The 17,645-nt window shown below is 37.6% G+C and overlaps 1 protein-coding gene across 1 annotated transcript in view; it reads right to left on the bottom strand.

The window, feature by feature from the left end:
• Positions 1-244: 244 nt before the first annotated feature.
• The window catches only part of LOC113227650 (NEDD8 ultimate buster 1-like), a 26,741-nt gene continuing 9,340 nt past the window's right edge, over positions 245-17,645 (bottom strand). Inside the window, exons 5-13 of the mRNA XM_026460613.1 lie at positions 16,431-16,588; positions 15,478-15,674; positions 12,690-12,978; positions 11,651-11,819; positions 9,597-9,686; positions 7,857-7,971; positions 6,896-6,955; positions 4,116-4,191; positions 245-1,346 (exon numbers count right to left, since the gene is read on the bottom strand). Of these exons, the coding sequence (XP_026316398.1) occupies positions 1,214-1,346; positions 4,116-4,191; positions 6,896-6,955; positions 7,857-7,971; positions 9,597-9,686; positions 11,651-11,819; positions 12,690-12,978; positions 15,478-15,674; positions 16,431-16,588 (1,287 nt within the window). The 3' untranslated portion in view covers positions 245-1,213. The remainder of the gene's footprint in view (positions 1,347-4,115; positions 4,192-6,895; positions 6,956-7,856; positions 7,972-9,596; positions 9,687-11,650; positions 11,820-12,689; positions 12,979-15,477; positions 15,675-16,430; positions 16,589-17,645) is intronic.

Raw genomic sequence — 17,645 nt, 5'->3', positions numbered from 1 at the left:
GGAACGGGGTACCCCGTAAACGACCTTACTGTGCATGAACTGGATAAGATATGCAATATGTGTGTACCTTTGCAAGCACAATAGACATCCGTACGGTTCCAAATCAGTATGAGAAAAAAATTACACTAAAAGTAATCCATGTTAAAAACTCTAAAAAAATTTCTTAATCTATTTCAATTCCCCATTACCAAATCCATCCATTCAGCAAACGGTTTGCCGTGCGCCCATACCTTGTTTAGATCCCCCTCCCCTCCGTCAGTTACCTTGGATTTTTTAGTTATTATTCTGGTAACCTGTCTGAGATGTCCGTTAGTAATCAGTCATTTACCTTATAGATTATACTCAATAAATACATTCGTGGTGGTAATCTCATCATTCTGACTGTAATTTTTCAAATCTGCAATTTTTCTTAGCCGTAAACCTAGCCCAAACTACGGTTTCATTTGCAATTGCTCCATTGCCTAGTTCCATGATGGAATTAGTGCGGTTTTTTGTGCTTACTTGTTCCATTCTTACGTACTATAGTAGGTATGATCAAAAATTAATTACAACCAGGCTTTGAAACATGTTGAAATGACAATTTTTAGTAATACTTACATCAAGTTACTTTTGGACACCGAAATGAACTTGTAGTCATTATTCCACATGAAATTGTTCGCTTTAATATAGTCCGCCTTTTTTGAAGATGGACTAAAATGACAGTTCATTGCGAGAGAAGGGCTGTCCGCTTGCAAGCAGGTAGTGATTGTAATCGATAAATATTCCATCGACTATCGACTGAACGTTATTACGCTTTTGTTTCATCTGAATCATCAACGGCTCATTTTATTCGTCCAAATGCTGAGCCGCGTTAATTTGAATTGACACAATTTTTGAAAATTCATGTACACATACACTATATGTATAAAAAATACAAATAGGAGACGTATTTTAACTTTGTTGTTGTAAAATAACGCAAATAGTAATCATTAGAACGTCGTAACATTCACAATGCAGTCATTTTTGGCAAAATTTTACTATTCAAAACTTTACAAAAATCTTCAAAAAAGACAGACTATAGTAGAATGTAGTTTTATAAACAACTGCACCGGGTCCAAATGCAATTTGTTAGTAACACTTGTTTTTATTACAGCTACGCATTTTGGCATATTTATCTTATGATACTTCATGATGGATTATTGGTAACCCTACATCCTACCTGCCATGATTGAATTTACAACAGTGACTTGTATTGGACTAGGAACTCTTCTTCTTCGACGAGGGAGGTGTCGAGATGGTCGTCCTCTTCGCGGTCGCGGTCGATGGCGGATGATAAGCGGTCCAGGGCTTGTTGACGCGCTTTCCTCCTATGTGCGAAAAAGGTTGAATTTAGTAAGTTATTCAAAAACAGTTTAGTTTATAATTATTAATACAAAGATCTTCACTCAAGATCACTTAGAAAAAAATCGGACGTCACGAATTTTTCCATGTGCTTGTTTTGTCGGATCTTTGTGTTTGGTTTTCAACGACTTTTTTAGCACGGGTTTTTTAGGGACGTCAGGGCATTTTGTACGTCCTTCTATACTAGTAGTCTGTGGGTGAAATATAAGTTAAAACAATACAACGCGCTACGTGTCCAGTGCAATAATGCAATCAGGGTGCTGTTGCGGCTGCCTCGCTTCTGCAGCGCATCGGATGTTAGCTGAAGCGCGCGAAGATTGCTTCCATGCCGCAACAGTACCCTAAAGATATTTGCTGAACGCTTTGACTGTCAATACATGAACCATTGTAACATGGTGCATCTAGTGACTAAATCTAAAATAGTATTCTAATTGTAATGTAATTTTATTACTAATTACTTTAATTTTGATTTTGACTCTGTACTAAATTTTAAATTTTATTTGTTATGATCCATGTTGGTCGGAATAAATGATTTATTATATTATTATTATTAGCCGTAGCGCCATCTATGAGAAATCTATGCAAATATTTCGTCACTCAGTTACGTAACTTTACAGCTACCAGCCGTGGCTAGAGACGTCGCTATTAACTTTAATCAAATTTGTCGATCTTTGTATTGATAACTAGTGGAGTAATTTCATAAAAAATAATTGAATATCAATTCAATACAAAATTAGTTTAGTTTTTTTTTATGATGTCAAGTAATGGGGCGAACAATTTGAGCGCTTGGTGGTAAGAGCCACATTTAACCATACCAGTTGCAGTTCCACTCAGCAGTGGCGTAACACGGGGGGTGCAGAGGGGACCAGTAATAAGTTATATTAGTAAGCTATATATTCGAAATCTAATCTAATCGCAATAAACTGGGTTAAATAGCTAATTATGCGCCGGGCTGTGTCGCTAAATTTATACTTACTTTTTCAAAAACTCCTTAATTGCCAAAATCCTGCGGGGTGCGTGAAATAACATATGGATGGTGAAATGATGATAGTGCAACGATAAGAATAACTAGCAATAAACATCGTCATCGTCAACCCGTCACATGCCCACTGCTGGGTAAGGGTCTACTCTACAGAAAGGGTTTAGGCCACAGTCCGCCATGCTACCCAATGCGGGATGGGGGACATCGTTTTTTTAAGTTATTGCTGTAGTACGTAACTACGTAAACTTGGACTTCTGGTGATACGTCGAGCGTCACGTCTGTCCACTAAAGTTGCAGTGACACTTTGTGACATAAGTTGCCAAATCGCATGTGTCTGTTATTTCACCAAATTAGAGTCATAAATACATGTCGCCATAGCGATTTGAACCGACGACCTCTCAAGTGAAAAGAAACATTCACCCACTGTGCAAGAGAATAACGTATACCAAAGAGTGTTATAAAAACAAAGTGCCAAACTTTATCTACGCTTCGACATCCATATTTGCAAATCCAATAGGACATTAAACATTTTGGTGTTTAGAAAATGTTTTACTCTATATTATATTGTAATAAAAAATTAACTAAAATAAAATCATCTTTACTTAATTTATTATTCATAATTATATATTAGTATATATACATAATTTAATATTCTAAAAATATTCTGCATTTATTGTAATAAAGATAACATCTCTAGCAATGGGGGCTGTTCCATTCGGTGGTGTGGGAGAAACAGCAAAACATCTAATTACAAAACAAACAGAATCACGTTTCATCGGTAATTAAATATTAAATACGTAATTTTTCAATTATCGTCCATTATAACAAAGCTCAAGTGAAACTTGTCGATTTGAAATGAAACGAATTACAACACCCGTTTATTGTTTCGAATTCAGCCTGGCCAATCGGAGCGCAGTTATCACCGTAATGATTTGGCAGAAGTTTTCAAGCAAATTAAATGACATTTCGTCTTTATTTCTGGTTATATACTCGATGGCAAAACCTAATCAACAACAATCAATACTACTTTATATTGCTAGTCATAAGGAAATGATACCAAATAAATACAATTTCCATTTTTCTAATAGAAAAAAAACAGTAATTGTATTGTTGTGAAACAAATTAAATACGGCATGTCTAATGGGTCTACAATTAATCATTTGAAGAAAAGGAAGTCATGAAATCGAATATCGCAGGCAAAATAAATCGATACCTGTAGATTCCATTGGTGTAAAGGAAAAAATGTAAAAATGCGTTATAAATACTGTATTGTTCAGTTTTTTAAGCCTTTTCTAAACAGTATATGTAAAACCTTGATATTTCTAAAATATTACATTTTACGGCCCAATATATTTTATCTAATATCAAAATTTGAAGTCTCTAAGGCGTAAATGTACTTAAAATCAACATGAAAAGCTAGAAGTGTATAAAAATAAGCATAGGCGTGAAAGCCATATTATATTTAATACAAAAATGCGTTTAAATTACAAAGTAAACAAATTATATTGACAAGAAAAGAAAATAATCAAAGCGAGTAACCATAATATGCCCCTAGCATGATTGCCCCAATGTCGGGGACACCACATTTCCCATTAAAATTATTCAAAATTTGTCTTTTAGAGTACTGGAGAGGCGAGAATCTAAAATAGACAATAATAATAATTATCATGCAATTATTGTGCTCAGTGATATTTGAACTACGATAAGCATACGAGTAAATGAGGCTGTCTGATAAATCAAAATGATTACATACCTGCGGCTATCAACTTTGCGCTTGATGCGACGCTTCGGTGGAGCGCCAGAACTCGTCGAAGGATTCGCAGCGTCTGCTGTAAAATTACAAGACTTCATTGTACAAAGTTTTAACAAACTACGACACGTACGCATGCACGCACACACGCCCGCAGATTAATAAGGTACAGAAAGCGTAATATGTTAATTTCTGACATGATTTGTTCACCCAAAAGAGGTATCCAAAGAGTTAGTTTTGAAACAAACAAGAAGATTTTGTTATTTTTATATACACGACGAAGCGACATGATTATAATTAAGAAGCATTTTTTTTAATACCAAGTGGGACGGGCAAGTCCTGCGCCTGGTGGTAAGCGACATGCCTATAGATAATGCAAAGATTTTAGGGCACTACCACTGCACCCGTCAGCCTGAGACATAAGTTGACAAGTCCCATGTGCCTGTAATTTCACCAGTACCCTTACCCTTCTAAACCGGAACGCTATAGGTAAGGTGGCAATACTTCCCTGGACGAACTCTTTACAAACATGTCATTTACATGCCATATACGTATATGCCAAAGTTAATTCTTTCATGGCATTTATTTAATGTGAAAAACGATATATTAGGTTATTTCGTACGTAATTTTACTTGATAAAAAGCCATTTTTCGAATTGTGTCACTTTATTATTTGAGGATGCTCTCTGCTGTTTCTGATGGATTATGGGATTACCAGGGGATATTAATAGTCCGAAATAACATTTTCCAGAAATAACGTTAGTTCGAATTTTCATAACCTCGAAAGTAATTTTGAGATGAAAATGTTTTTTCTTTTAAACCTAACTTAACCTAACCTAAACGAACCTAATCGTGTCTTTCCAACATATCCTGGTTTCGTTATAATTCGGTTTTCGGTGTAATGAAAATTCGAACAAACGTTATGTCGGAAAAAAAAATTCGAGTTTGTGATAGGTTACCGGTATGAAGTCTTGGTTTAGGTGGGTGCAATATATAAGTGGATAATGAAGGAAGCAAAATATTCTGTATCGCGTGGAAGACAGGTGATAACCTTTGTGTAGCAAGTTCAAATTTAGTACCAGCGTTAAGACACAGTATAATAATAACACAGAACAATAAATACGGTAGAAGTGGTTAGTTAGTGTTAGATGCGTGCCAACAGTGGGTCTCGTTAAACCTACTTGAGCTCAGTCAGCCAATTTCGTTTTGTATTCTATGGTTGTGCCATTCTTTCGCGCAAATTCTCTAAAATCGTACAAAAATGCCTTATTGTACTGTTTTCGAGTGCAAAAATGATAGCTGCACACATTGACTTACAAATAAATGGACGACGGGTCTAATACATAAACCACGAAAAAAATGTCCCAAGTCAACCTATTTAAACGTAGTGACATGTAAACGAATATGAAAAAGCTAAAACGTTGAACTTAAATTGTAATGTCATCGCAGTACTGTCTAAATTTGCTTGCTTCGCTATCAGTCGAACAAACGAAGACTAAAGCGTGAACGACGCTCTGTATACGATTTTAACGCCCTATAAGTTCGGACATTTTTTAGCGCGGACTCGACGTCCATATAATTGTAAGTCAATGGCTGCACAAAAATATTACACGTAGAAGTATTTGATATCATCTGTTTACTCATACCTTATTTTAACATCTTAACCATTGGATAATAAGACAATTAATTAAAAAGTAAAATAATAACGTGATAATCCTACGCTCTGAGCATGTACGCATTGCCGCGCTTAACAGGCGGGAGTTGGACTGCTTGTATATTATTCACGGATGAAAAAAAAAATGGAAATGCCTTAAACTTCGATTACTATCAGAACCGCTGTCGCCAAAACTATACATTCATAATTTTAAACGCAATGAAATCTTGATAATGATTGTTCGTAGTTTCAAATTTAAAAAGAAATTACAAATTCTGGAAGTTAATACAATTTAAAGTTTACCTTGTCGGCATCGTTGAAAATTCAACACCATCAATACCTATTATAGGAAGTTACGACGTTCTCATTTAAAATTGAAAGTTCAATCAATGGGCTACCATCTAGCGGTTAATAGCTGAACGACAACGAATTAGAAATGTTTACTGAGTTCTCCAAACAAGAAGCGACCATATTGCAGCGATATAAGGTTTACTTTCATTTTTGTAAACACAAAATTGAAAATATATTAAAAGTAAATAAAATAATACTTGGTGATGATACGATACACCAGCATAAATAATATTACAAGTGCGACCATAATTTTTGCACTCCAAAGTTGCGAAAAAAGGCATTCTTCTAAGATTTTAAAGGTTTTGCGCGAGATAATTGATTTGAACATAACGAAGAAAGCAAAATTGCAATCACTCAATACACAAAATACGTAACATTTTCAAGTATGTTTTGAAGATTTCAAAGGTAAGAATCAGCAGCGTAATCGCAAAAAGAACTATTATACCAACTGATTCAATTACACAAATCAATTAAATCAAATCAATCAGTATGAATGTGTGCGTTATTATTATTATTATTATTATTAATTCATACGATTAATTAGTGGATTAATTGTAGTTGACAGTACAACTTGCCATCACTAAACTGTCTATGATCGGGTCAGTGACCTTATCTGTATAATTAAAGTTGTAAAATTGAAACGAACCGTATTTGAATCTAGAACAGAAACTTGTTTTGGCGATTTTTAATTTAACAACTCACCATTTGGAGTATTGTTAGACATTTCTGTTAAACCTTTAAGTTATTAGGCATTCCGAAACAAAACCACTAATACGTACTACTGTCGTTTGGTAGAGCAGATTGGGGAATATCTGAAGCCGTCTTAGAGCTGGACATTGCTATGGGCAATAAAAGTAAATACATAAGATATTATCTTGAACAAACGGTCTAAAGATGCGAGCAAGGAAATCAAAGAGGTACATGAAGAGCGCTGCTGCTGGGGATCCATAGCCTCTGCCTAGTCCAGAGGAAAAGAGATATGATGACAGTAAGCGTGCACCAGTATTGTCCAATACAAGACCAAGGCGTCTTTACACCTGGTTTTTATCTTATTCTCAGCCTTTATCTTATTCTCGGTCTTCCTGCGATTAGGTGGTGGACTGCAAAAATGGAAGAACAAGACCAAAAGCGATTTCGGACAACACCAGCGTGCGCCCTAAATCATTCTTTGGGAAATTTTCCTTAACGAGACTTGTGTTTGACATTTTTGTAAAATACCCATATTGATTTACTTTTTCATAATTCATTTATTAATAATTTAATTTCTTTAATTATTACACCATTAAAATATGTTAAAAGTAATATAAAAATTTAAGTCACAATAATTAAAATTGAAGTGCATAATACAGTCGGGTCAAACTTATAATTTCAATGAACTTAATTTATAATTTCAATGATGTTTGAAGAAGAAACGACAAAAAAAATCCTAACGTATATCCTTAATTATAATATTATTATATCGCAAACGTGATAAAAATTAAATAAAGATATATCAAAAGCAGTGGCTTACTAATAAATGTCAATAATTTTATTATATATTTTTCTGAAACTGTTGTTTTGTTCAAGGTTGAATGATTCCTTCCATGCTTATAAAATTTGTACAGTTGACTAAACATTACGTTCTATTCAAGTATTTGTTTTTTTTAATGAATTAATTTGTGTAAGCTAATATATAATAACCTACAATAATTTGAATGTCTTCTCACTAAACCAATGGTTGTACAGCTTTATGGGCCTTACCTTCAGCGACGTGGCCCCCACCGGCGAGTAAGAGGTCTGCGGCCTCGGGCAGCCGGTTGCCGGTCACTCGAAGAGCTGTTTTCGCTTCTTCCGTCACGTAGCCCATTGCTTCTAGCTGAGGGCAGAATGTATTTGACATAATCTCAAAAAACCGACCTCAAAAGTCATTCATCCCCTAGTTTGCCACCCATAGAGGTGGAAATTTTTTTCAAATTGAAATAGGACCACTGCTGAGGTACCCTCTTTCCAACAAAAAAAGAATCATCAAAATCAATTCACAAACAAACATTCGCCGGAGTTTCATCGGTTAAAAATGTTAAAACTAATTGTCAACTTTCTATGCTCAAATGGGACCAAGTTAATTAATTAGGTAGGGCTATGATAATACCGGCAAGATGAGGACATCGACTGGGATCCCGACGATGGTGTAGGATGTGTAGGCTTTCTTAACTGGGTGGACAGTACAGACTTGATATAGAACTTAGAGGCGGCCTAGTATTGTTCTGAGTGATGACGATAAAAATGGAGAGTCAAGGCCTTCATTATTAGACCAAGATGATTAAGTATTTCTTTCTAACCGATTAAATCTGTATAAAAGAACTAGAACGAACTAGAAGAACCAGCAGCAGTAGAGCTTGTTGTAAAAGAGTTCGTCCATGGAAGTACTGCCACCTTGCCTATTTGCCAAGCAGTAATGTGAGCATTACTGCGTTCCGGTTTTGAAGGGTAAGGGTGTTGGTGAAATTACAGGCACATGGGACTTGCTAACATAATTGTCTCAGGGTGACGGGCGCAGTGGCAGCGCCCTTCAGATCTTTGCGATTTAAAGCCCTGAGTGGCACTGCAACTGTTGTGAAATAAAAAAATAAAAACTTGAACCCACAGTCCGTCAATCAGTGATAAAAAAGCTATAATAATAATTAGTTTTAAGTTAATTATTCTGATGAGACTTGAACCGAAAAATCCAGTACAATATTTAACAAAAACACATAGGAGAATTTTGACAACTCGATAACTTGACCCGTAGCTTAGTTGGTAAGAGCAATACTACGGTGGAATATGGTCGCGGGTTCAAGCCCCATCGGGTCGAAGAAATTTTTTCTATGTGTTCGAACTTTGCATTAATAATCATACAAAAGTTCGTTTTGTTTGCTCAGTTCGCTTTTTTGCCAAGTCAAATGTCGTTTTATAAATGTCAACCATCGAGTATATAAGCAGAAATAGAGACGACATAAAGGCCATCCATCCCTGGCAAGTCATCAGGCAAATGGTCCTTGTATCACTTCTAAATGTCAACTCTCGTTTGCACTGAAATCACAAATTAGAAAGCAGAAATAGTACAGCGCCAACAACTGACCTGCGTGTGCGTCTCCGTACATTCCAAAAATATTCTGTATAAACAATAATAAAGATAATAATCTCTAACAATAGTTCCATTCGGTGGATTGGGAAAAACAGCAAAACAACAAAACAAACGGAATCACATTTCATCGGTAATTATAATTAAATATTAAATATGTAATTTTTCAATTTTCTTCCATTATAGCAAAGCGCAATTTAAACTTGTCGATTTGAAGTGAAACATTGATGACACACGTCAATTGTTTTGAATTCGGGCTGGCCAATAGGAGAGCAGTTGTCACCGTAATGATTTGACACTCTATGATTTCAGCCAAAGACACTACTAACACTTATCCAGATTTCAAAAAAATATTATAAAGTCAATAATAGATGATTTACCTCGGAAAGCAATTTGGAGTCCGGTTCAACGGCAGAGTCGTCGGAGCTGGGCGTTTCTGTTTCTTCTGACGATTGCTCGCTGTCCACCAACTAATAACAAGGAACGATTGAAGATTAGGTCACAAGGCAGTAAAAGAGAAATTGACGGCGAAAGTGCTATATTAAATTTGAGCGGAACGTGATTGGACAAAGCGGTCCGCTGGTATAAAACAATAAATCAGAAATATTGTAAAGAAAATTTTCCTTATTTTAACGTCATTCAAATAATTATTATTGTAGAGTTCTTTGTGAAAGTGTTCGTCCAGGGAAGGAGCCATATCTCAAAGGCGCTCTTTTTAGTTCTGAATTAAAGTTCTATTGTCAATGGCGCTCGGTCCAAAATGAAAAATGTCATTAACGGAACTATGAGTTTCAAAAAAAGAACGTCGTATTTTGTTTAATTCATATATCAAATATGAGGCAACTGAAACGCTCTGATGCCTCCTGATTGGTTAAAATATAGGCAGTACTGGACCAATCACGGACACATCTATCTCTTTGGTTTTTTCGTTTGCGTTTGTTGTCGTGGATTGTTAAGAAAATTAACTTGAAATATCGGTTACGTTTCATTATTTTAATTTACTCGCAGAAAAAGTATCACATAATTAGGTCTTAAAATCTCGTACCTATTATTAGCTTAAACACGGTATTCGACTTTATGCAACTATTGCATAAAATACTATTTGAGGTATCGTTTTAAAGGAGAGTTAACAATTCTTTTAAATGGCAGGCGTCTGTCGGTCGCAGCTACGGAAGTGCCTTAAGCCTCGATTACAAGCGAATGATAAACAAATCTTGATAATGATTGGTTATAATTTCTAATTTAAAAAGATATAACATATTCTAGATTGTTAATATAACTTAAACTTTACCCAGTCGCTGTATCGTTGAAAATTCACCTTTATTGCAAGTTACGGTGTTTTGATTTTATATTGAAATTTTATTTAACGTGCTGCCATCTTGCGGCCAGTACTATTTAAATGTTTTTCTTTTATAAACAATTAATCTTAGTAATACCTTAAGATTGTCATGTGTCATTTCCAAGGGTGAGAGCCTGGTGACTTGTAGTACAGGCGTTAAGCCTTTAACAAGCACCAGCTCCCAAAAATAAGTTATTGGATGTATCTTAATTACTAAGAACTATATGTACGTATTTTTGTGGAGGAAAAAACGTTATTATTATTATTATTATTATTAGTAGTTGAACTACGACGAACGAGTAACATCCGAATGAATAGAAAGTAGTATCTTCTCGACAACAGTTGTCTTTTTAAATTCCAAGATGTTTACTTAGTTCTCCAAAAGATACAACTCAACCATATTGCTCAGAGATAATGTTTATTTTCGTTTGTGGTGTACAAAGAATCAATTCGATAAACAGAAAATTGAAAATTTGAACAGGGAAGATGGTTTCTTTACCACCAGTCTGGGGTCCAGTATTTCCTCTGATGAAAAATCCCAAACAGATTTATTCTAATTTCCATTATTAATTTATAATAAATTTAACTTAATAAAAAATCATATTGTAAAAATAATTTGTAAAACGTAATGTAGCGTAAATTGGAATGTTTCTTTGTAAAATTAAAAATAAAGTATTCAATTAACAACTTTTGTGACTATAGTGAAAAAAATAGGGTAAATTGCATTAATATTAGACATAACTGGTTAACGACTTTATCACCTCGTTAAGGGCCCGAAACGTTGGTTTGTTTGCAAAAACAAACATACGCGATTTAAATCCGGAAAAATAGTTTCATTTCCTATGTGTAACAATCGCGAAAACCTAAAAACTCGATAAATGATGATATGAAATACTACTACGAGTAATATTTTTGGTGCGGCTATTTTTTTGCACTCATAAACAGCATTTTTCTACGATTTTAGAGACTTTGCGCGAAAGAATGACACGACCATACCGTACAAAGCGAAAATGGCGGCCTGACCTCAAGTAAGTCTAACGAGACCTACTTGTGGCACTTCGGCATGTATTGTTCTGCGGTCGCAGCAAAGCTCACCATGTCGGGCTGGTCCTGGATGAGGCGCACGGCGTCGGAGACGTGGTTGTTGGCGTTGCGCAGCGCCAGCACGGCCAGGCGGCGGCCGTAGCCCATGGCCACCAGCCCGTCCACCAGGCGCGCGTTCACGGCCGACCCGTCCAGGCACACGCCCAGCAGCCGCGCCTGCCTGCGGACACGCAGGACACGCGCTTCAGCACACAACGAAGCGGACTGCGGGTGCGACTACTGCACGGTGTTTATGTTGTACTTTCAACCCTTTTGTTTCAATTTTTATTTAATTATTTTTTATGTGAAATTATTCCACTAGTTTGTTATAATTATTAATACAAAGATCGAACACTCAGAAAAAATTCCTTCGATCCGGCCGGATTCGAACCGACGTCTTCTAGCATACCGTGCCAGAACCTATACCAACTATGCAACGCAGTGAACCTGCGGATCTGACGAATTTTTCTATGTGCTTGTTGTCGTGTCTTTGTATTTGGTTTTTTCAACGACTTAGGTAGTTGGTAACCCAGTTAGATACCTTTACAGCTACTTCGTTATTGTTGTTTATTATTTTTTCTTTGCGGTAATGAGTTCTAGCATGGATCAATAAATGAAGAGGACTGCTAGTCTCTATACTACAAGATCGTAGCTCTAGAAAAGGTCAAAATCCCGTCTTACATCTAGATGGCGTTGGTCAATGGCCTAGAAGTAGTTTATATTATTAAAAGATTAACCATGACCTAAAATTAGTTTCCAACCTTCTGTAAATATGTATGTTAATAGATGGCATTGTATGTTACAAACTGATTTATAAACTAACGCTTTGTAATATGGGTAGAGTGTGCTGGTCCTAAACAAAATAAAAGAATAGCCGACATTATCCATAAAAATCTGTGCAGGAAGCGCCATCTAGTCAACTAATTTGTTATCACTAGGAATAAGGAATCGCTTGAATAAACTGCAGCTTGTTAATTTGTTAGAAAACGAGACCCATAACTCCAAGCACCCACTACGCAGTCTCGTGCGAGGGAGCGAGGGAGCGACGGACCTGTCCTCGGCGTGCTGGCGGCGCGCCTCGTCGCGCTGGTCCCGGCGCGCGCACAGCAGGTGGTGCGCGGCGTCCACGTCGCCCCGGGCCGCGCGCAGCCCGCCGCGCGCCTGCGCCGGCGACCAGCCCAGCTCCAGCAGCGCCGCGGCCGCCGCCTCGTCCACGCGCAGCGCGCCCAGCTCCGCCTCCGCGCGCTCCAGCAGCTGCCGCGCCGCCGCGCGCTGGTTCTGGTGGTAGGCCACGATGCCTTGCAGCAGGTACAGCCGCATCATCAGCACGCGCTCGTTCGCTGCGGAGCCAGACGGGTTCGGCACCTCGACGCCGGTCGGTCACTGTTTCACTACAGGGCAACGTTTCTCTCTCCGGCCAATCTTATACGAAAGCCTATACTGGGCTGGGCAACCACCGGGGTTTTATCCCGGCGCTTTGTTAACGCCGACTTTTTATCGGGTTAAAACCCATTAGTGCCTGAACCCGAGAGCAAAAACTATTTACACCTAAATGTCTATTGTAAATAGAGTTTTGTTCAAATTTAATGACATTATTAGAAAATATTTATTGCTTTCTAATCTAGACGATACGATTTGCCGTGTCGTTGAATCATTTCAATAGATTTTCATAAAAATATAATCGTAATGTCTGTCCTGAGAAGTGAGAATTCACAGGACTGCAAGTTGGTTTGTATGGAGTTACCTCTTTTCGTCTACAAAAAATTATTTACATCAAAATTTGTAATAAGTATAAAACTAACGAATTTGGTAAATTCCATAATCGCCGTTTCCTTGGGCCGAAACGGGTTAAAAACCATTAACACTTTGGCTAAAAACCCAGTTAAATCCCGAGCGGATTAATTGGGTTTTAATCTTAAAGGATGGAGAAAAAAGTAAAAGAAAGGAGCTACCCTAACTAAAGAATGAACGTGCATGCCTAAACAAAAATTGAACGAACAAATGACGGATTCCATTAGTGTCGTACCATTATCTATCGATAAGTCATTATCGACATGCAAACATTTAATTAAAGTAGATCAATATTTCATTTTTGGGAATATTTTAGGTTATTACGAGAATATCCGGGAATGTCACATTAAATTTTGAATTGTTTTGCGTTTACAAATACTCAAATATTACTAAAAGTGAATTTGCACAGAAAAAAATAATATTTGTAATTTGAGAGTTAACTTTGAAATATAAACCCTGTACATTTCCAATGTCAAGATTCATATTTTCATAGAATAATTTTTAAACAAATTCCAAAAAGTGTAAGCTTTTATGTATTTATGCATTGGTATAGAATTAATATCAGTGACTGATTTAAGTGAATATTTAATACTCCCATTTAATTTTAGAAATAAATTAAAGTAGTAATATTATCAATAATAATATTACTATCATAGGTTTATTTGCTTAAAACATGGTATAACAGGAGATGTAACAAGAGACAGTGTTAGTATAAACCACAGATATAGAAAAAAAGGGGAGATCTGGTATGGGGGCGTGGTTCGTGTCGCCTCGATATGATTAAAATGATCATATCGACGAAACACGCATACAAACATCGACACAGTGACATGGCGATCGTTGTACATACAAGATCTCTCGTAAAACGTGAAAATGCCAAGTTGTAGCGATACACCTTGTAAAAATTGGTGTGAAAACAAACATTTTAAAACCAGTAAGATAACATTCCACCGGCTATTTGCATTTTTAGTTACTATTTCTATTATTATTCAATGTTTTCTTTTTGTCTTCATAGAAATTTTTAGACTCTCGATGTTCATTAACGACTGATGTTTATCGACAAAAAATTTTTACTGAAATATTTGAATTTCTTACCATGATCTTTGTAATAAAAGCCCCTAAAATATGAAAGCGAAAAGCATTCACGTTAAATTGATTTCTTTTATTTTATTATTATTATTATTACTAACCATTTTATTTCGAGTAACTTTAACACAACTCATATTTCGGACAACCGTTTCAATTTCATGTCAATTTGTATGTTGCTGTTGTTTGAAGAAAAATTTTAAGTAACGATGCAAACGCGCGTTTGTGAAACGAGCGATTGTATCGATGCAAGCGCGCGATTGTATCGATGCAATCGCCTATAAATCCCAAGTGTAGCGATGCCATAAGGCATCATTGGCGTATCAGACAAGTTAATGTAAGACACTTTAAAGCATCCACGGCGGTCAAAGGCTGAAGAAGCAATTATACTCCTAGTGAACTACCATATCGTACTTTTATAGATAATCAATAGCCACTGTTAATTCTGTGGCTCTAGTGAAAAAGGGTACAAGTTAAAAATCTCAACTTTAGAAGGAAACGCGATATAACTTAACGCTTATATAATTATAATAATTTTATAATTATAATAACACACACACCCAACATAGCCCCGCACTAGGGAAATCCTGTGTCGCGGGTGCCATGGACACACATACGTCTATATAACCACAAATTACACCCAAACTTACGAGAGAAACAAATGTAGGTCATACAAATACTTCTCCCGGCCCGGGAATCGAATCTGGGACCTCTGCGTGGCAGTCCGGCATGGTAACAGTTCGGCCACAGAGGCAGTTAAATTTATATGAAATATAATATAATATGAAATTAAGCTTTAACTATTTTTCGCGTCTCATTGTAAAGTTGTGTTTTTTGACTTGTACCCCTCATCACTAGAGCCAAGAATTATGGACGCTGCAGACATCAGAGAAACCGCAATTGCCGATAAGGAAAATTACCAGGAAAGTACCGCATCCTTATCTTGTGCCACTAACACTAACCGGCAGTGCCCTTGAGCGCTATGAGCCTCTGGTGATTCTCGCCGTAGCTCTCCCGGAAGGACTCCTCGGCCCTGGCGAGGCGGGCGGCGGCGTCGTTGGCCGACTGCAGGCTCTGCAGGCACAGGTAGCACCACGCGATGTCCAGCTGCAGCAGGGCCCAGTTGTCTACGGTCTTCAGGAGGGACGAGCGGCACTCGCTGGGTGTCAAAGTACTCTACGTTTATTGACAAGTTATACAGGCTGGTTTTTTATCACCAGTCAAATTTCAACATTATGAGACTATACAGGCTACGATATATCATCGTGGTCAACTCACTATAGGCCCCACTACTGGGCACGGGTCCTCTGTAAGCAGAGGGCTTAGATATTCCGCCACGATAGTCCTATTAGGGTTGGTCGGTTGCATTTCCCAAGGGTTTTGAACTTTCTTGTTGCTTCTGTAAAGCTATTGTCTCTTTCAAATCATCTTTTAAGAAATGTTTATTATTTTCTCAGGTGTGTAGCACTGTGCCTTCTTGACATTTTACTGCTAACTTTAATTTACCAACCACATACATGAGAGCACAATACATGCACAATCAGTTTTGGTTTTAATACATCCCACCTACTCTACACGTACAGCCATTTTTATAGCTTGCTTTTTTACATCTTGATTTGCATTTAAGTTTTGATTTACGCCTAGTTAAGTCTATTATATTTTTTTAAATGATTTTATCTGCTTGGAGAAGCGACATCACCCTTGTAATTTATTCGGCTTCACTGAAAACCAGCGTCTTAAATGTAATTCTTTTATTTTGTTTTATCATAAGACTATTTTTGTTATCATTTTGTTGTATAAATTTGTCATAAGTTTAACAAATAAACTACTTTCTTTCTTTCTGGGTGTTCAGTCCTTGTGGACTGTGTCGAAGGCGAGCTTTCCTAAAGTGTGTTCCTAATGTGGCGGGGCTCACTTGAACATGCGGTCGGCCTCGAGGTACAGCACCAGCGCCAGCGGGTACTGCTTCCGGCGGAGCGCGGCGCGGCCCCGCTCGTGCAGCGCCAGCCCCACCAGCAGCGAGCGCCGCTCGGTGGGCGGCAGCTGCACCGTGTTGCCCGCCTGGTCCTCCAGCTGCAACGCGGCTGCCGTGTCTTGTTAAGCGTTCTGCCCACTTCACAGTGAGCAGATATCGTTTATTGCTCCGTTAGACTCTATCGACTAATATCGTAGAGTTACAGGAATTTGAGAGGATGTGGGTTACATTTTTTTGTATCTGATCGAGAAATAAACATTTTTAACCAGAGGCGGCTCGTCGTAAGGAGCGCTGGTGCAGTGAACTACCACTCTTATCCAACCCGCCAAAATGAAATTATTAATTAAGCTTTCGTATTATATTAGTAGTCGCAGTATTTTTTTGATTATTATTATTAATGAACGACAAACGTACAATTAGATTTTTATCTTTCTCTTTAATATAGTACTTATAGCTTTTCTAACCCTGGAAGTGGAGTGAAGCTCTCCTATGAGCCGAAGTTATTTACGAAGTTCTGTACTGAATTCAATGAGTGCGAAAGAGAAAATTAGCAAGATTTGAGCGGCGTTGCCGTACCGTGCATACTCGATGCGACTACTGCACCTTTTTTTTTTTTGACGGGGGGAAATCTTTATGGATACCCCTGAGCCCAGGGAGACTCAGGGGTTATGTGGGGACTCTCCCTCCAGACTGGAGGGCCTACCCCACTAAAACCCCCCCCCGGGTTTCCCTCTCGCCGGTTGAGTCGGCGCCGTAGGATCGGTGAACATTCACCACGACGCCGCCAGGCGCGACTACTGCACCTGCCTTAACTTTAACTGTCTCCGTGGCCGAACTTCGAACGTTCGATTCCCGGGCCGGGAGAAACATTTGTATGGCCTACATTTATTTCTCTCATGAGTTTGAGTGTAATTTCTGGTTGTCTATATATGTGTCCATGGCACTCGCGACACAGGGTTTCCCTAGTGCGGGGCTAAGATGATAGTATGCGTTATACCCCGTCTCCGCGTGCTGTGGTCTGTTTTATCCGTCAAATAAACAAACCGTATTTTCTTCGCGCACGTTTTGTTGTGTTGTAAAAATTAATATTATTCAAGCGTGGTGTTGTTTAGTGGCATTGTTTAAAATAGAACATTATGTACATTTGTTTCATTT

Source organism: Hyposmocoma kahamanoa, unplaced genomic scaffold, assembly GCF_003589595.1.
Source record: "Hyposmocoma kahamanoa isolate Upper Pololo Valley unplaced genomic scaffold, ASM358959v1 212, whole genome shotgun sequence".
In the NCBI taxonomy this organism is placed as follows: Eukaryota; Metazoa; Arthropoda; class Insecta; order Lepidoptera; family Cosmopterigidae; genus Hyposmocoma; species Hyposmocoma kahamanoa.
Note: the sequence above shows the minus strand (reverse complement) of the source record. Positions and strands in the feature narration are given on the sequence as shown.